The sequence below is a fragment of the Coregonus lavaretus genome, assembly GCF_964263955.1.
Source record: "Coregonus lavaretus genome assembly, contig: HAP1_SCAFFOLD_419, whole genome shotgun sequence".
In the NCBI taxonomy this organism is placed as follows: domain Eukaryota; kingdom Metazoa; phylum Chordata; class Actinopteri; order Salmoniformes; family Salmonidae; genus Coregonus; species Coregonus lavaretus.
In genome coordinates, this window is record NW_028160234.1 from 56735 (window position 1) to 78380 (window position 21646).

The window sequence follows — 21646 nt, forward strand, 5'->3', positions numbered from 1 at the left end:
ACACACACACACACACACACACACACACACACACACACACACACACAACACACACACACACACACAAACACACACACCCACACACACACACACACACACACACACACACACACACACACACACACCCACACACACACACACACACACACACACACACACTGTTAGACTTTGACTGTAGCTTCAGCCTGCAATACTGTATGTATGGTGAGGTCACTTGTCAGTCAGCATTTCAATGTATTTTTATACATATGACAAATAAACTGAACCTTGCCTTGAACCTTGAACATTGACCCTATTGAATTAAGATCCGGGACCTTTCTGCAGAAATGCATCTTGGTATTACTGGCATACTCTACTCTACTGATACATTTTTAAACATGCAATTGAATAAACTGAATGTATCTAAACTAAATACATGAAACCTCAGTCCACGGTCCGTATTCACAAAGTGAGAGTAGGAGTGCTGATCGAGGATCAGTTTTGACTTTTAGATTATAATTATATGGAGGGGGAGACCTGATCCTAGATCAGCACTCCTTTTGTTTTTCTTGGGGTAGATGAGCTTTAATATTGTAGACAGATTGTGGCTTCTATCAATGTAATTGTCTGCATTATTTCCAATCCCCCATATATATATTTTTTGTAAATATATATATTTATATTCTATATTAAAAAACCTTTAAATATATTTTACTTCTTTATTATTTTCCCCTAACCCTGCCACCCCTCCCCTAATTGGAGTAAACTAATGGACAACAATACTTAGATCAGGACTCCTACACTGAGACACTTAATGAATAAAGGCCCTGATGAAACAACCAAAACACAGGTCAAAACATAACAAAAAGTAAAGGATACTGTAAGTCTTACCCTCAAATATATTATATATGACTAAAAACATATAACAAAATCAATATTTCAAGATATCATCAAGCTTACTTACAGAGTGAAGTGAAGGAGAGAGGTCTTGTACAGTGAGTCAACTTACTGTCAGTTAGTGTGAATTCTGTGGTTGATACATGCATGATGACCAGACCAGCACTTCAGAAAACGGATGTTAGTGTATTTCCATAGAAATTACGCAACAGTCTGCATATCTATTTGCCTTTCGTCATTTGACGAGTAGGCCTACATTTTTTTAAAATAAGCTAAATGTGTCATTCAATTAGAACCTAATCCATTTGAACACCCATGACCATCACTCCTCATCAGCTGTATCAAAGTGCTACTGAAGGTTCCAGTGTTCTAGACTAGAGCTCTCCCTACTGGCATCTCAACATTACTGCAGCCTCCTAATAATAATGTCCTCAATAATGGTGGGCAAATAACAATATACCAAACTGGAAATACATTAGATAAACTACTGAAAAACAAAACTGTCTACTTGACAAAGTCACATTTAAGCACACACACACTGATGTCTGTTGTAGTACAATATGCAACTGTCATATTCTGTTACACTGTTTTACCTTGTGTGCAGCAGAGGAGACTGGTGGGCAAAGATATAGGAGGACAGGCTCATTGTAATGGTGGCGGGAATAGATTGAATGGATACCATTCCATTTATAACATTCTAGCCTTTACAATGATCACGTCCTCCGATATATCTGTCCACCAGCCTCCTCTGTTGTACAGTACCGGTAGTAGCAGAGGCATCAGTATCATCACCATAGTGATGCTGTGTTGACTGTATAGTCTAATGTAGCCTGTTGTCCGTATATAGTCTAATGTAGCCTGTTATCCATGTATAGCCTGATGTAGCCTGTTTTCCATATGTAATCTAATGTAGCCTATTATCCATATATAGTCTAATGTAGCCTGTTATCCATATATAGTCTAATGTAGCCTGTTATCCATGTATAGCCTGATGTAGCCTGTTTTCCATATATAATCTAATGTAGCCTGTTATCCATATATAGTCTAATGTAGCCTGTTATCCATATATAGTCTAATGTAGCCTGTTATCCATATATAGTCTAATGTAGCCTGTTATCCATATGTAGTCTAATGTAGCCTGTTATCCATATGTAGTCTAATGTAGCCTGTTATCTATATACAGTGCATTCGGAAAGTATTCAGACCCCTTGACTTTTTCCACATTTTGTTACATTACAGCCTTATTCTAAAATTTATTAAATTGTTTTCTTTCCTCAACAATCTACACACAATACCCCGTAATGACAAAGCAAAAACAGGTTTTTCGAAATGTTTGCAAATAACCTGTGTGTCTCATGTTAATATTACTCCTGAACACAACCCACCATCACTGTGTCTCATGTTAATACTACTCCTAAACACACCCGTCGCTATGGGCGGGCCATAGGGGGCCAGGCCCGCCCCCAAAAATGCTTGTGCCCCCCCCCCCCACTTGAGTGAATTTATTATTAAATATACGTACTGTAGGCTAATAATAATTGTGCCCTGCCCTCCCATGCATTTCATATGCCCCCCTTAAGACTGAGGTCAGGCGACGGGTCTGCTCCTAAACACAACCCACAATCACTGTGTCTCATGTTAATACTACTCCTAAACACAACCCACCATCACTGTGTCTCATGTTAATACTACTCCTAAACACAACTCACCATCACTGTGTCTCATGTTAATACTACTCCTAAACACAACCCACCATCACTGTGTTTCATGTTAATACTACTCCTAAACACAACCCACCATCACTGTGTCTCATGTTAATACTACTCCTAAACACAACCCACCATCACTGTGTCTCATGTTAATACTACTCCTAAACACAACCCACCATCACTGCGTCTCATGTTAATACTACTCCTAAACACAACCCACCATCACTGTGTCTCATGTTAATACTACTCCTAAACACAGCCCACCATCACTGCATCTCATGTTAATACTACCCTAACCACAACCCACCATCACTGTATCTCATGTTAATACTACTCCTAAACACAACCCACCATCACTGTGTCTCATGTTAATACTACTCCTAAACACAACCCACCATCACTGCGTCTCATGTTAATACTACTCCTAAACACAACCCACCATCACTGTGTCTCATGTTAATACTACTCCTAAACACAGCCCACCATCACTGCATCTCATGTTAATACTACTCCTAAACACAGCCCACCATCACTGCATCTCATGTTAATACTACCCTAACCACAACTCACCATCACTGTGTCTCATGTTAATACTACTCCTAAACACAACCCACCATCACTGTGTTTCATGTTAATACTACTCCTAAACACAACCCAAGGTCACTGTGTCTCATGTTAATACTACTCCTAAACACAACCCACCATCACTGTATCTCATGTTAATACTACTCCTAAACACAACCCACCATCACTGTGTCTCATGTTAATACTACTCCTAAACACAACCCACCATCACTGTGTCTCATTCTACTCCTAAACACAACCCACCATCACTGTATCTCATGTTAATACTACTCCTAAACACAACCCACCATCACTGTGTCTCATGTTAATACTACTCCTAAACACTACCCACCATCACTGTGTCTCATGTTAATACTACTCCTAAACACAACCCACCATCACAGTGTCTCATGTTAATACTACTCCTAAACACAACCCACCATCACTGTGTCTCATGTTAATACTACTCCTAAACACAACCCACCATCACTGTGTCTCATGGTAATACCACTCCTAAACACAACCCAACGTCACTGTGTTTCAGGTGTAAACTACCTCTAAGCCTCTTACGAAGCATCCACCCAATCACTCTTACTCTTACTGTCACTCTTTTTTTAGACATAAAAAAAAAAGTCCCCACTATAATCTATTCTTCTCAGACCCCTCAAAATAGCAAGTATATACATTACTGTATAAACAGTATATATCTCACAATCAAATGTTTAAAAAAGTCTCCACTATAATCTACTACTCTCAGAGCCCTCACAATAACATGCAAAAGTCTCCACTATAATCTACTACTCTCAGAGCCCTCACAATAACATGCAAAATACTTATTCATGAAACCACTTTTACAGTTTATCTCCCAATCAGATTCACATGTAACAATACATCTACAGAGTATACTGTACATAACAGCAAAACAACACAACATAATTTCCAATAGCATCGTCATGCCCATAACAGAGGAATATGGTTCATGGATACAGATAAATAATAAAAATATACTTATTTTAAGATATTGTCAAGCATACTTACAGAGTGAAGGGGAGAGAGGTCTTGTAATGAACTTTCTGGCAGTCTAAGGAAACAGACACTGACTGTGAGGTTTAAGGTCTGTGGTTGATTCAACATTGAAGTAGTGAGAGACCACAGAGTTGGATAAAAGACACACTAGCTACGATGACTGGTTAAGCATGGGCATAACATTGTATGCATCCTTTCAGTTTGTTCATTGACTGTCATTAAACTCATGGAAGTTGAAGAAGAAGAAATGTACTACTTTAAAATGGAGATATCCCTCAATTGCGAAGCAATCATAAAACGATGCAAAGCTATCCAACTCTATGTCAGGGACCAAGACGCTGATTCAGAGATGGCTTGCTTCCTCATTCACACAGGCTGTGGTCAAGAGCATCGAAACTGTGACGTGTCATGGGTAATTTCTGACTGACTGACTGATCTACAAATCACCTTGCATGACAAATAACTACTTCATATTATTTGTAGATCAGTCAGTCTAGATTCACCTTCAAAGTCGGCTGCAATGTCGAACGCGGCCACATTTACATGCTTGACAACCAATGATCTCATTCAATATTATAATAACTGTCTACAGTATTGTGGAATACATGTTTAAATTTTGTTTATTTTTTATTCAGTTTTTCAAGTTAACAGACGATATAGAATGACAGGATAACCTCCAATATTTAAAAGAACAAACATTAGTATGTATTGTCTTAAACTTTGAGCTTATTTACAACATGATGCATACATTACACTGAATCACACTTCATCTAAGGTAGGTTAATAATTAATAATTTCACAATAAAACATGCGTGATTATGGTATTAATATTCCTTTTCATCAATTGCATTGCTCAATAATGTCTTGTAGCAATACAAAGTAAATCATTTTAACACATCAAGTTAAACTTGGTCCAAGAGTTTACATATTAAAAAGTTGTTATCAATGTTATCAATATCAGTCACTGAGAAAAGTACATTAGGTAATTAAACATTCTGGAAACGTCAAATCCCCATAGAAAAAGAGCAGAAGCATAATCTATCCTATTTATCATCAACATACATAATTATCATTACAAGGAAAGAGAATTCAACTCCACATTTACTCAAAAGTTAAAGCTATGGAAAACATTCTGGATCTGATAGCAATATGATAGCAGGAGAATATAGTTGTGAGGCCTAGTTTTGGACTCCAATCACGTTGTAGAAACATCTCAAGTATGATCAATGGAAACAGGATGCACCTGAGCTCCATTTCTAGTCTCATAGCAAAGGGTCTGAATACTTATGTAAATAAGGTATTTCTGTTTTTATTTTTAATACATTTGCAAAAATGACTGAAAACCTGTTTTCACTTTGTCATTATGGGGTATTGTGTGTAGATTGATGAGGAATTGTTTTTATTTAATACATTTTAGAATAAGGCTGTAACTTAACAAAAATGTGGAAAAAGTCAATGGGTCTGAATACTTTCCGAATGCACTGTACACTACAAGGTTTTTGTGAAACTTGTTGTGTTCAGGTCTTCTTGGTTCTGGGTTGTTGTGTTCAGGTCTTCTTGGTTCTGGGTTTGTTGTGATCAGGTCTTCTTGGTTCTGGGTTTGTTGTGTTCAGGTCTTCTTGGTTCTGGGTTTGTTGTGTTCAGGTCTTCTTGGTTCTGGGTTTGTTGTGTTCAAGTCTTCCTGGTTCTGGGTTTGTTGTGTTCAGGTCTTCTTGGTTCTGGGTTTGTTGTGTTCAGGACTTATTGGTTCTGGGTTTGTTGTGTTCAGGTCTTCTTGGTTCTGGGTTTGTTGTGTTTAGGTCTTCCTGGTTCTGGGTTTGTTGTGTTCAGGTCTTCTTGGTTCTGGGTTTGTTGACTGTACTGTAGAGAACAGAGGGGTCCTCCTCAGCTGCTTGTGCTGCGGGTCTGAAGAGAGAGAAACTGAAATTAAACAATTCCAAATGGTGGCACCTTATACCCTTTATAGTGCACTACCTTTGACCAGGGCCTATGGGCTCAGGTTAAAAGTAGTGCACTAAATAGGGAATAGGGTGTCATTTGGAACTCAGACAGAACAGATCCTCAAAACCATCATCACATCACTCCCTCATTATAGATATGTCATAGTAATTGTCTTGAGATGTCCATTGTTGTGTTCGTAGTTTAAGGAAATGACATCACAAGTGGTCACTAGGGGTCAACTGTTTTGCCTATTGATGACATCTCCTACAATAAGCAGCAGCATATGAATGAACTTATTGCAGAATATGCAGAATATGGCAGCAGTGGAGCGGTTACATTTCACAGCAGTTTATTGCACTTCCTCGTCCTGTTGCTGGTGTTGAGGCATGAATGACCTTAATGCAGAATATGCGTTATTGATGACATCATCATTGTCTACTCCTCCAATGAGCACATGGCCGTTATTACATTGAGGACACCGAGGTCGTTAATGTTTTTCCAATTTGAAAATAATAATAATAGCCTAATACAAATACTGTACACAGTAAAGAAAATGAATTACGGATCAACATCTAAATATTGCTCCCAGCGTTGGTCAAAGCTCAGAACGCTTATTTTCTTGATCTGACTAATCGTGCCTGCCTCTTTGTGAACTAATGGAATCATGAACAGTGGTTTGTTCGTTATGTTCTCCTGCGTCCCCCAGATCTGCCTCCCTGATTTTAGCAGCACATTCACCACTCTCTCAAACGGCTAGTTCCCCTCCTCGTGGTACTTGCCGAGGGCGACGTGAAACGAACTACCCCAGGCCGCAGGTTGCTCTGCTGACAGTGTGTTTGCGAGATGCCGGACAAAAGGCCATTTTTAAAACCGTCCCCCGACTCCTGCCTTGTCTACAGACATCCCCCAAGCAAAAACAATCACTCTCGGAGAATGAGTGCACAGCTGGTAAATAGTCTCTTATAGATACATACTGTATGTCAGTCAGTCAGGTCGGTGGAATAGCTGCCGGCAGAGACTTCTATTGCAGTAACGTTGAAGGGCTCTGGTTAGTATTACTTAGCCAGCTAGAAGGATGAAGTAAGAAGCTAACGTTAAATGGAGCCTACCTCAGCAGGAGCAAACCATACACTACTAAGTCCTTCAGAGAGAGTAGGCTACTGAGACAGACAGTGATGTGGTGCTCAGTGGAGAGGCTGAGGCAGGTTGCAATACATGCAGGTGGAAGTAGAGCAGACAGAGAGAGAGAGAGAGGAAACAAGCAGAGAGAGAGGTTTTTACAGTGGTTCCCAAGCTTGGGGTCGGGGCCCAATGTGGGGTCCACTGATAAAATCTGTACTAATCTGATCAAACAATTTAGGAACATAAAAAAATATATCTTTCAATATGAATATCTCCACATGGCCTATCTTCCCTATAGGCATACATTAAAATGCTATCAACATGCGAACAATACAGTTACAAATGTCACACGTTTTTGTTTTGTTGCTGAAGCTGCGTGTCAGTGTGAATCATCTCCCATATTTCCTCCCTTTCAGGGGTATAACATTACAACTGTATAGCTAATAGGCTATGTGTTTGTAGATGGACTGAGGTGAATGAACCTACAGCAGCCAAGGTGATAACGGCTGGGGTAATTTTTGCTTGTTTTGCTGTTTTCTAAATAGCATTTAAACGTTTTTTTTATTGTATAGAAATGCAGTAAATGAGATTCAACTTTCCAACCCCCTGGACATCCAGATTTGGTTGTAAACAAACAAACGTATCCCTTAATGCTGTGTGTTTCCAATGTTCTAGTCTTGGCTCTATGTTGCTGTAATGGCAGAGTATGCTCACTGGGTGGGAGAACTGGGGTGGTTGAATTTCACAGCAGTGTATTGGACATCTTCGTCCTGTTTCTGTGGTTGAGGCAGCTGGACGGTGGAGTACAGAGGCACTTCCTGGTTTTTGGAGCGAGAGAAGTGGACGCTGGTGTAGTGAACGTCATCCTGGTCTACGGTGGCCGCTGTCTGTGTTGCAGTAGGGGTCATGGTCATGCTTGAGACGTTGTCATACACTGGACTATAGTCTCCCTGATGGAGAGAGAGGACAGACAACATGAGGAGTAGAAATGTTCCACAAAGCAATACACAGACATCAGAGTCATCTTCTGATTCCAACAGACTCACCTGTCCATTGTCTGCTGTGTCTCTTCTGTCTCTTGTGTCAGAGGTGGATTTGGAGGCCTTCTTCCTGTTTTGCACATTAATTAATTAATTAATTAATTAATTAATTAATGAAGTTAACAACAAATCAGAGTGCTACATTTAAAAAATAAACAACATCAAAATATGAATATTCACTCACCTGAACCACATGAGTCCAGAGAGACAGAGGATGAGAACCAGAACAACAACTATGATTCCTACAGCTGCAGTCATAACTGATGTTTGTTTTCCTAAAATAAAATATGTATAATATGAGTACATGGTATGATATAATAAACTAAAAATAAATGTAAATCCAGGACATTAATGCAATACTTGTTAAGGGATCTTATAACCCAATGTATAGTTATAAACTATGGAGTAATAATCCAAAGTATATTGATTCAGATTAACTTGAAACATGTAGTTTTGTATTGAAGTATTGAAGATGAAACTTGACTTGCTACAATGATCATCAGAGCTGTAGAGTTACTAGATGCTATTGTATTCTCAGCCTCACAGTAGTATTCTCCACTGTCCTCAGAGCTGATGTTGGTGATGCTGTAACTCTGTCCTGATGCTTTTGGTGAGTTTACGTTCTTCTTGTACCAGATGTATTTGTCCACAGGTGGGTTGGCATCACTGCTGCAGGTCAGAGTCACTGAACTGCCCTCCACTATTTCACCAGAGGGACTGACTGACACTGAGGTGTTATTTGTACTCCTGAGTGGCGCAGTGGTCTAAGGCACTGCATCGCAGTGCTAACTGTGCCACTAGAGATCCTGGTTCGAATCCAGGCTCTGTCGCAGCCGGCCGCGACCGGGAGACTCATGGGCGGCGCACAATTGGCCCAGCGTCGTCCAGGGTAGGGGAGGGAATGGCCGGCAGGGATGTAGCTCAGTTGATAGAGCATGGCGTTTGCAACGCCAGGGTTGTGGGTTCGATTCCCACTGGGGGCCAGTATAAAAAAAAAAAAAAGATGTATTCACTAACTGTAAGTCGCTCTGGATAAGAGCGTCTGCTAAATGACTAAAATGTAATGTAAATGTAATTTGGGCCATCTGGTGAACAATATGTAACAACAGTTTTTTAAATAGTTTTTTACATGAGTAGCATCATGAAACTTGGACTTGTGATTTACATATTAATTTAAATGTGATCCTCTGATCAAAAGATGAGGTTAGGTGTACTAACACTGAACGTCCACAGACACAGAAGAAGAGTTGAGACGTTCATATTTATTCTCAGCCTCACAGTAGTATTCTCCACTGTCCTCAGAGCTGATGGTTGTGAAATTGTATGTATTTTCAGACCCTGTCAGTGAAGCTCCATTTTTCTTGTACCAGGTGTATTTTTCCACAGGTGGGTTGGCATCACTGCTGCAGGTCAGAGTCAATGAACTGCCCTCCACTATTTCACCAGAGGGACTGACTGACATTGTGGTGCTTTTTGGGCCATCTGGTAAAGGAGAATTTGTCAGAGGGTTAGGACAGTAGTATATTTATGACAGTAGTATATTTACAAATGAAAAATAAGAATGATCTGTTAAGTCAGAGAACTATCTAAAACTCTAATTTACACAAAACGTTAACAAATACACATTTGCAGATGGTATGCTTTAGGACTAGTTCATTTCATTACTTTTGTTTTGCTACCTTAGCATTCAAACACTAAGCTGTACTTTACACACACTTCACATCCATGTTGATGGTTGTAGACATGTCTGTCCCCATCTCATTCTGGGCCTCACAGTAGTACTCTCCAGTGTCTGATGACTGGATTTGATTGAAGACATGCTGTGGTCCTGTCATACTCTGATAGCCACCTCCATTCTTCTTGTACCACCAGGTGTAACTCTGCACAGGTGGGTTGGCATCACTGCTGCAGGTCAGAGTCACTGACCAGAGGAAAGAGTGCCTCCTACTGGCCCTCCAACACCACTTCCAGCTACATCTGGTCTCCCATCCAGGAACTGACCAAGGTCAACTCTGCTTAGCTTCAGAGACAAGCCAGCAGTGGGATGCAGGGTGGTATGCCACAGACATTTGGCCAGTTCCACGTGCTTGTAAGTAAGCATTTCACGGTAAGGTCTACACCTTTTGATTCGATTTCATTCTATTCTACAAACCCATTCAATTTACACTCCTCATTAGCTTCATCAAAGTGCTACTGACGGTTCTAGTGTTCTAGACTAGAGCTCCCCCTACTGGCATCTTAACATTACTGCAGCCTCCTAATAATAATGTCCTCTATAATGTTGGGCTAATAACAACATAACAAACTGGAAATGAATGAGGTAGAATGGTGAAACACAACACTGGCTACTACTTGATAAAGTCACATTCAAGCACACGTCTGTAGTAGTACAACATGCCACTGTCATTCTGTTACACGGACTACGTCCCAAATGACACCCTAATCCTTATATAGTGCACTACCTTTTTACAAGAGCCCTATGGACATGGTATGACAGTGTGCGTGTGCGTGCCCTCTCAACCTGATTGGCCTGCAGCCCTGTCAATCACCCTTCACACTGTTGTTCATCCAACCAATCAGGGCACTTGGACTGCGCTGCAGGACATCGCCTCCCCTCACCTTTAGTTAGTGTGCGGCATCTGCAGTCTTGAGAAAAAGTGTTGTGTTGCTGACAGACTTTTGACATGCAGTTCCTTACAGAAGTGTGAGTCCAGCGAATATAACCACACAATAATATAAAACATCTTCAAATGGAAACAGCTGTGTCTGCATGTGTGGTGGTGGTGACCATCAAGAGTAGAGTGACGGGCCTCAACACCATGTTCTGACCAGACAGCACTATAGTGGGCAGAACCTAAACCAATCAGCGTTAAGTATGTAGTGGGTCTCTGCATATCCAGCTAACCGCTCAGACGAGCTCCAGCTAGCTGTTTGTCCATGTAAAAAACTGCAAGGGTCTGAATGACCTCTACTAAACACTAAGTACTGACTCAGGAATGTGTGAAGGAACACAGGGATGTCCGGCAAAGGATGACAGGTAAAGGGTTTTTATTGTCACCACAACAAGGCACTCTGGTTCACTTTGAGTACTTATACAACAGGGTTTCTAGGAGGAAAGAGATACATGGAAATATATTTAACCATTTAAAGTTATACACACACAAATGCTATACAAGGCAATTAGGCCTATACATATTCACACACTACTGCATCACAAGTTAAGATAAATACAATAAATTATGTTCTCAGTTGAACATTATAAAGCTAAACATGCATAATATTGCAGTGCCTGAATCACATATCAATGAACATTGATGGCTAAATGGTAAGCAGGCCCAGGCAGGGCCTGAAGCTAGCATTAGCCATGTCAAGTATGCTAGAAGTCTAGGATAAAGCACCAGGCCTGGAAAATGACCACCATGTTGGAAAGGCACTGCCACTGTAGCATACAATCACACCAGTAAAGACTGAAAGGTGAGATAATGGCATCAGACTGAACAGCCCCCATGGAGCCTCAGCATTATCATTAGTGGTGGGCTACAAACATTTAGCATGCTAGCCAGATCATGCTAACAAATGATCAGCAAAGGCACATACAAACATCAATTCCTGCAAACAGACTTTACTATCAACACTCAACTAGGGCTACTTACATTATTTTACACACATAGTAACAACTTCATTGTTGTTAGCTCTGCTCCCATATCCCTCTTTATCAGATTAGCTCCGCCCAGTAGGCGGACACTAGCAAGGTAATTAGAGGACACACAGCAGCGATTGGCTTGTTGGCAGGTCAATCTTGGTTTGTAAAGGCCTTTATAACAGTGTGTGTGTGTGTGTGTGTGTGTGTGTGTGTGTGTGTGTGTGTGTGTGTGTGTGTGTGTGTGTGTGTGTGTGTGGTGTGAGCCTGCGCGCATGTGTGTGTGTGCACGTGTGTGTGTGTGCATTCCAGGAGATGACTGATATCATGAGCTCCATGATAAGATGGGAACGTGTACGTACCCCTGTATGCAGAACGACGCCCACCCCCCCCCCAAAGAGCACGTTGACAACTTCTTCTTGGTAACATCTAACCACAGATCTATTATCAGATTTCTAAATCATTTCTAAGGAATAGGCGCGACGACTGTCTCTCACAATTAAAAAACGCTAAAGTAGTGAGCTATATAGGGAATAGGGTGCCAAATTAGTGCACTTTGTAGGGAATAGGGTGCCATTTGGGACGCACACTAAAAGTTAGACTATACCTATAAACCTTTAAAGTAACTGTCCAGTGTTTCCAGATGTATATGAAATATGACGTATAATTTCTTACAATATGAGTTAAATAGTTTTCCTTCCAACAAATTATAATTAAGTATGTTAAAAAGCAGCTTTTCTGTGTTGGAATGGTGTGGGCGTACCCCAAAAACAGAATGCTGTGGGCGTATACTGGTCATAAAAAAATATTCATGCAATGTACTGTAGACCGCTGATTGACAATACATCAGGTAGAATGGTGGAACACAACACTGGCTACTTGACAAAGTCATATTTAAGCATATTCCTGAGGTGGGGTTTTTGAAGTGTTTTTTTTCCTCCAATTTATTCTTTAGCCACAAATATGAGTATACGACAAGTCAACAACATTATTTTGGTATGAGTTAACAGAATATGAACTTTTAATAATGAGATTTTCACTGGACATTTACTTTAAGAACCTGCTTCTGCTATTCTACTGTTTAAACCTTCTCTCCAACTGCTTCTTACCCATTGTGCTTTTTGTCCCTTCCTGCATCCCGTCCAGGATGAGAACATCATGCAGTCCATGCATCTGTTCGACAACATCATTTAGTGACACATCATGTGAATGTGGGAAGGGACGCCCATATTGACCCCCACTGCCCCCACCCCTAGCTCTATCCAAACTCAGTGGGGCTCTCAGGGGGATAAAAGGTATCTCTCCATGGGATCTCCACTCTCCCATCCATCCCTAGCCCCTCTCTGTCCCCAAAGAGAGATACCTACCTGGGAAGGTCAGACACCAAATCAAATCAAATTGTATTTGCCACATACAACAGGTATACCTTACAGTGAAATGCTTACTTACAAGCCCTTAACCAACAATGCAGTTTTTAAGAAAAAATTATAATAATAATAATAAAAAAAAGTGTTAAGTAAAAAATAAGTAAAAATTGAAAATAGCCAATAATTAAAGAGCAGCAGTAAAATAAAATATCAGTAGGGAGGCTATATACAGGGTGTACCGGTACAGCGTCAATGTGTGGGGAAACCGGTTAGTCGAGGTAATTGAGGTAATATGTACATGTGGGTAGAGTTAAAGTGACTATGCATAAATAATAAACAGAGTAGCAGCAGCGTAAAAGAGGAGGTTGGGGTGGGGTGGGGGGGCAATGCAAATAGTCTGGGTAGCCATGATTAGCTGTTCAGGAGTTTATGGCTTGGGGGTAGAAGCTGTTAAGAAGCCTTTTGGACCTAGACTTGGCACTCCGGTACCGCTTGCTGTGCGGTACTAGTTAGGAGGTCAAGAGACACACCACGTTAGAGACCATAGCACTCATTCTATATGACATCATATTCTCACTATACAATGATGTAATCTATTCTCTAACTGCTAGTTGGACAAAATGGTGGACTGTTATTCTTTTAAGGACAAAAGGCTTTAAATCAAGCAATAATCTCACTGTTTGGTCTGAGCTTGTTAACTGTGAGATGTATTATTATCAATCATCGAACATTCCGGAATGTTCCATCTTTGATAGAACTACCTTCAACACTCCAAACATCCATATGATGTTATATTGTGTCTGCATGATGTGAGTTTTAAAAATGACAATACATAATATTTCATGTAACTGGTTGTGTGTCTAGGTGCTGGACATTGCTCCTTCTGAAAGTGTCTGTGTATATTTTATACAGACATGATGATGATGATGAAGGTGAATAAACCACTATTGCTCTACAAACCAATGGAAATGTATTATTTGTAGTTACTGTATGTACTGTACAGTACAAGAGGTGTGATTTTGAAAGCTTTCCATTTTCTCTCCACTGAAGATACTGTTATAACAAGGTAAAAACAATGACAATTAAATTTAATCTTAAAAGTTGATTAAACACAATCCACACTTAATAGTTTCCAATATTTTGTATTTTTATAAAAGTGATAAGAAACGTTGCATCAAGTTGTTGCATCAGGACACTGAGGCAAAATATTACTTTATAACTTTGTCATAAAAGCAATAAAAAATGTATATGAAAATATCAAGCAAACATATATTATGTATCATCTTACAGTACTGTATAACGTAATAGAATAGAATAAATGTATTGTTCCTGAGAGCAAACATCAAGAAGAAATGTTAAAACAATGATGTTCTTAACCTTCATATAAAATCTAACTGGACATCGAGGCTACTTCGGAAATACAAAGCAAAGGTATTGTCAAAGTTTTTGTGTTCAGATTCTGGGTCTGCTGTAATTTATATCTTTGTTCTATGATACTTAAAAAATTGAATTGAAAAATATTTCACATAAAAATTATTTACAAAGTTCCCCCTCTTAATCATCATTGTCTAAAAGGCACAACTGATCCTAGATCAGCACTCCAACTAAGTTTGAATACAGCAGTCCTGTGTGGCTCAGTTGGTAGAGCATGGTGCATGGGTTCAATTCCCAATGGGGCCACCGGCATGAAACATGTCTCCACGCATAATAAGTCGCTTTGGATGAAAGTGTTTCTAAATGGCATATATTATTATATATTATTATATCACTTATTTGGACTATACAGGTCCAGATATACAGGGGTTTTGTCAGACTTGTTTTCAGGTCTTCTTGGTTCTGGGTAGTTGACTCTACTGTAGATCACAGAGGAGTCCTCCTCAGCTGCTTGTGCCGCCTTGGGTCTGAGGAGAGAGAAACAGAAATGAAACAGAATCTGTGTCCCAAAAACCCCCATTTTATCCTCTTTATAGTGCATTACTTTGAACAAGGCCTTTATGTCTCTAGTCAAAAGTAGTGCACTAAATAGGGAATAAGGTTCCATTTGGAACATAGATAGAACAGATCCACAAAACCACCACTCTCTCATTATAGACATAGTAATTGTCTTGAGATGTCCATTGTTGGGTTCGTAGTTTTAGGAAATGACATCACTAGTGGCCACAAGGGGACAACTTTTATGCTTATTAATGACATCATGGTCCTCTCGTCCGATAAGCAGCAGCATATGAATGAGCTGAAAGGAGAATATAGCTTGTTTACAACTGTCGTGTATTGAGATTATGACGTTGTTAATGTTTTAAGTGGAACCAGAGAGAATGTTGATTTTAGTATCAAAAGGGAATGTTTTAGTGTAACGTCACATACAACAGACAGGAAGTGTGTTGTAGACAGGGGAGACTGGTGATTGGCCAGAAGAGGGAGCATCTTTTTGCATTGTTTATAAATAGGGGCTAGACTACAGAAAGGGCAGAACGGCCATGACAATCTGGGACGCCGTTCTCCGGACACCGCGGGTCTGTAACTTATGCTGTAACCTCGTGATTTTAATAAAAGCCTCTAACACGGTGCAGCTTGAGCGGACTCTTTGTTGACAGCAATAATGGCCACCATTCACCCGATACGACACAACCAAATCTAAAACAATAAATATGTAATTTGTATGTTATAGAAGGGTCCAGATTTTTTTGATGTTGCGATTTCTCTTGTTTGTGTGAAACTATCCCCAACCAGCGATTCACTTCCTCATCCTCGTGTGCAGTAAGTGGGCTCCAAAAACACCCAAAACATCCTTTTAGAAACGAAAAAGCTCTAAGTAGTGTGTAGTGACGCACATCTTTAAATTTTGTACGTATGAAATTGTGTCATTCTGAACTTCATCCGCAACGTTATGTTCCATGTTGTTGCGACTCGAACGATGCCTCTGGTCCATTCTAGCAGCAGGCTACACAGAGAATGGAACAGTTGGACAGGGGAAACAGCAGCAGTCACACAAAATGGAATATAATGTTGCGGATCAAGTTTGGAATGACACAATTTCATTTGTACAACTGCAACATCTAAAGACCTGCATCACTTTACTGAGAGCATTTCTGTTTCTAAAATGACGTATTTGGGTGTTTTTGGAGCATTTGTTCATGTTTTTTCAGAGCCTCCGTAATGCACAACAAGGATGAGGAAGTGAATTGCTGGTTTGGGTAAGTTTCACAAAAGACGTGTCTAGACCCTTCTATAACATGCCATTTACATCAGAAATAGAAATGTGGTTGTAAAAAAATAAACTTCTCCTTTAATGCAGTGTATTCACAATGTTCTAGTATTGGCTCCATGTTATTTTAATGGCAGAATATGCTCACGGTGTGGCAGCACTGGGGCGGTTGAATTTCACAGCAGCGTACTGGACATCCTCGTCCTGTTTCGGGGGTTGAGGCAGCTGGACGGTGGAGTACAGAGACACTTCCTGGATTTTGGAGCGAGAGAAGTGGACGCTGGCGTAGTGAACATCATCCTGGTCTACGGTGGCCGCTGTCTGTGTTGCAGTAGGGGTCATGGCCATGCTTGAGACGTTGTCATATACTGGACTAGAGTCTCCCTGATGGAGAGAGAGGACAGACAACATGAGGAGTGGAAATGTTCCGCAAAGCAATACAAATAATCTGATTCTAACAGACTCACCTGTACATTCTCTGATGTGTCTCTTATGTCAGAGTTGGATTTGGAGGCCTTCTTCCTGGTTTGCACATTAATGAATTCATTTATTATTGAATGAATCAATCAATTAACAAATTAAGTTAATAAAAAAGTGTTAGAGTTAAATAATATTTAAAAGATCACTCACCTGAACCACATGAAGCCAGAGAGACAGAGGATGAGAACCAGAACAACAACTATGATTCCTACAGCTGCAGTCATAACTGAGGTTTGTTTCCCTAAATTAAAATATGGATGATACGAGTACTGCATGTTATAAACTGAAAATAAACGTAGTACAGGACAATAATACAATATTTCTTAAGTGATCTGATCTCAACGTATATATGATTATAAAACAAAGTATGATAAGCTAAAGTATAATTATTAATATTAGCTTGAAACTTAATTTTGTATTGAAATATTGAAGATGAAACTTCACCTGGTAAAATTATCATCAGAACTGTAGAGTTCCTAGATCCTCTTCCATTCAAGGCCTCACAGTGGTAATGTCCATTGTCCTTAGGCTTGAAGTTACTTATGTTGTAGATCTTTCTAAATCCATTTTGAAAAGTCTTATTTTTAAAATACCAGGTGTATTTGTCCACAGGTGGGTTGACATCACTGCTGCAGGTCAGAGTCACTGAACTGCCCTCCACTATTTCACCAGAGGGACTGACTGACACTGAGGTGTTCTTTGGGCCATCTGGTGAACAATATGTAACAACAGTGTTTTAAATAGTGTTTTACATGAGTAGCATCATGAAACTTGGACTTGTGATTTAAATATTAATTTAAATGTGATCCTCTGATCAAAAGATGAGGTTAGGTGTACATACACTGAACGTCCACAGACACAGAAGAAGAGTTGAGATGTCCATATTTATTCTCAGCCTCACAGTAGTATTCTCCACTGTCCTCAGAGCTGATGGTTGTGAAATTGTATGTATTTTCAGATCCTGTCAGTGAAGCTCCATTCTTCTTGTACCAGGTGTATTTGTCCACAGGTGGGTTGGCATCACTGCTGCAGGTCAGAGTCACTGAACTGCCCTCCACTATTTCACCAGAGGGACTGACTGACACTGAGGTGTTCATTGGGCCATCTGTAAAAGGAGAATTTGTCAGAGGGTTAGGACAATAGTATATTTAAGACAGTAGTATATTTACAAATGACATGTCATGTAAAAAAATAAATAATCTGTTAAATCAGAGAACTATCTAAAACTAACACAAAACGTTAACAAATACACATTTGGAGATGCTTTAGGACTACTTAATTTAATGCTAATTGTTTTGCTACCTTAGCATTCAAACACTGAGCTCTACGTTACTCACACTTCACATGGTGCTACAGGTCAGTGTCCTCTGTCCGTTTGCAGCAGGAATCACCTTCACCTGCAGACCTGAAATTATATGTATAAAACCACATACACCTCTTTGTTAACAGGATGGTCCATTTATTTTCTCCTGTAATTCAGTATGATATACAGCTGTATCATACAGTGTAGTATTACCTGTGACAGTCAGAGTTGTTCCTGGGAAACTATGACCCCATTCAAAGACGTATGTTTTAAAAGTGAAGCGATACTCAGCTGAGTCCTCCTCTCTCAGAACTGTAATTCTCAGGGTGGTGTGACCTCTCTTCAAGGCTCAACCTAAATACTCTGGGTCTTTGGTTAGGTCCTTAGGGATCAACCTATCACTTCTAAACCAGAATGTTGATGTGGTGGAATAATAACCAACATAAGTACAGGATATGTCCACTGTTGACCCCTTCAAGGCACAAATTCTCCTCTTGGTGTAAATCACTCTGTTGCAGCTCTGACCCTGAACACCTGAAACACAATGACAAGAGGGCATGATTTACACAGTACAATTATGAGCTGCAGTAATCCTGTGTTGCAGTTTGGTTAGATAACGGTGAGGGCTGTTTAGCAGACAGAATAGTTATACTTGAAAAGTTATACTAAATACTGAGGTAAGTCCACACTCACACACTGCAGGAGAGTGGAGATCCTCATGGCCTTTTACAGAACAGGAGTAACTGTCTGTATCAATAAAGGAGACTGAGTACGAGCTGGAAGAGTCCTCCTTTACTTTGTGTCCATTCTTGAACCAGATGTAGGTGGGTTTGGGGTTGTCAGTCAGAGGACAGGTGTTGCTACAGGTCAGTTTCACCGGATTTGGCCAACTTGAAGGAGTTACCTTCACCTGCAGAGCTGGAGTAGATTACGACATTAAAACCCTGGATCACCTGTTCTCTAGTTTAATCACATGATTCAAGACATTCTCAAACACATTTAGTTCTTAAATATATGTAATATATACAAATCTAATTTCTAGACCTAAATGTACAGTAGATATTAATTAAACAGACTAGCAGTATAAAGCATGTAACTGTACCTGTGACAGACAGAGTGACTCCAGGATCACCAGTATATCTCCCTCCGGTCTGATCTGTTATAAATCTGAACTTGTACGTAGCTGAGTCACTCTCTCTCAGGTCTGTGATTGTTAGGGTGTGGACATTCTTCTTATCACTACGGTACGTCACACAACCTTTATAGTCTGGGTCATCACTCAAACTCACATAATTCTCCACAGCATACATTTTAGTGAACCAGAAGGTTGTTGTGACTGTACCACTGGGATATGTGTAAGAGCAGGACAGCTCCACTGTCCAGCTCCTATCCCCAAGCTGTGAGGCTAAACAGCAAGTCACACACACACGTACCTTTTATATCATAATTATATGATAGTGTACTTATTCACAAAGTGTCTCCGAGTAGGATCTAGGATTAGTTTTCCCGTTTAGATCATAATTATATGGACCAGGAGGACCTGATCCTAGATCAGCATTCCAAGTCTGAGACCCTTGAGTACATGACTTATGGCTAAAAACAAAAAACTATATTTCAAGATATCAAGAGTACTTACAGACTGAAGGGGAGAAGTATTGTACAGTGAGTCAATTTACTGGTAGTGTGGAGACTGACAGTAAGTTTAAGTTCTGTGGTTGATACATATTTAAAGTAGTCAGAACACAAGTAGCTGATGCAGAACTGTCATTTCCTTCCTCTTTAAGACATTAATATGCATGATGTGCAGAACAGCAAGTCAGAAAGGGGTGTTACTGTATTTAAATAGAAAATGTACAACAGACTGCATATCTAGTTGCCTTTCTTCATTTGAGTGGGCTTACATTTTTTAAATGGGCAAGATGTTGACCATTTCCAATGTATTCCATTGACTACATACAGAATAATGTTATGTGTTGGACCCCAGTAAGACTAGCTGTCATCATTGGTGTCGGCTAATGGGGATCCTATTAAATCAAAATCAAATCATGTAAACAATGTGTTTACTATAGCCTACTATTTGGAATGTTTATAGTATCTTAGAATGTGTTGCCTTGCCCTTCTGAGTTCTACATGGAACAGGTCAAAGTTCTATGTGTATATTTTATTATAATTGATCTAAACCTTATTTTACCAGGTAAGTTGACTCAGAACACATTCTCATTTAAAGCAACAACCTGGTGAATACTTAAAAGGGGAGAGGAGGGGGCATGAGCCAATTAAAAGCTGGGGATGATTAGGTGGCATGAGAGCCAGATTGGGAATTTTAGCTAGGACACCAGGGTTAACACCCCTAATCTTACAATAAGTGCCATGGGATCTTTAGTGACCACAGAGAGTCAGAACACCCATTTAACATCCCATCCTAAAGACTGCACCCTACACAGAGCAATGTCCCCAATCATTGCCCTGGGATATAATTTTTTTAGACCAGAGGAAAGAGTGCCTCCTACTGGCCCTCCAACACCACTTCCAGCTACATCTGGTCTCCCATCCAGGAACTGACCAAGGTCAACTCTGCTTAGCTGCAGAGACAAGCCAGCAGTGGGATGCAGGGTGGTATGCCACAGACATTTGGCCAGTTCCACGTGCTTGTAAGTAAGCATTCCACGGTAAACCTTTTGATTCGATTTTCATTCTATTCTACAAACACATTCAATTTACGCTCTCATCAGCTGTATCAAAGTGCTACTGACGGTTCTAGTGTTGTAGACTAGAGCTCCCCCTACTGGCATCTCAACATTACTGCACCATCTTAATAATAATGTCCTCTATAATGTTGGGCTAATAACAACATAACAAACTGGAAATGAATGAGGTAGAATGGTGAAACACAACACTGGCTACTACTTGATAAAGTCACATTGAAGCACATGTCTGTAGTAGTACAACATGCCTCTGTAATTCTGTTACACGGACTACGTCCCAAATGACACCCTAATCCTTATATAGTGCACTACCTTTTTACAAGAGCCCTATGGACATGGTATGACAGTGTGCGTGTGCGTGCCCTCTCAACCTGATTGGCCTGCAGCCCTGTCAATCACCCTTAACACTGCTGTTCATCCAACCAATCAGGGCACTTGGACTGCGCTGCAGGACATCGCCTCCCCTCACCTTTAGTTAGTGTGCGGCATCTGCAGTCTTGAGAATAAGTGTTGTGTTGCTGACAGACTTTTGACATGCAGTTCCTTACAGAAGTGTGAGTCCAGCGAATATAACCACACAATAATATAAAACATCTTCAAATGGAAACAGCTGTGTCTGCATGTGTGGTGGTGGTGACCATCAAGAGTAGAGTGACGGGCCTCAACAC

At 40.2% G+C, this 21646-nt stretch overlaps 1 protein-coding gene across 1 annotated transcript in view; it reads right to left on the reverse strand.

Annotated features, from left to right (window-relative positions):
* LOC311122007 (uncharacterized protein) overlaps nt 1–21646 on the reverse strand; it is a gene marked incomplete at its 3' end in the record, with an annotated part of 81061 nt that overhangs the window by 49460 nt on the left and 9955 nt on the right. The window contains exons 13-21 of the mRNA XM_084196438.1: nt 18716–18807; nt 17812–18075; nt 17657–17678; nt 16958–17012; nt 16639–16874; nt 15070–15186; nt 9995–10183; nt 8285–8348; nt 7953–8188 (exon numbers count right to left, since the gene is read on the reverse strand). Coding sequence (XP_084052564.1) covers nt 7953–8188; nt 8285–8348; nt 9995–10183; nt 15070–15186; nt 16639–16874; nt 16958–17012; nt 17657–17678; nt 17812–18075; nt 18716–18807 — 1275 coding nt within the window. The remainder of the gene's footprint in view (nt 1–7952; nt 8189–8284; nt 8349–9994; nt 10184–15069; nt 15187–16638; nt 16875–16957; nt 17013–17656; nt 17679–17811; nt 18076–18715; nt 18808–21646) is intronic.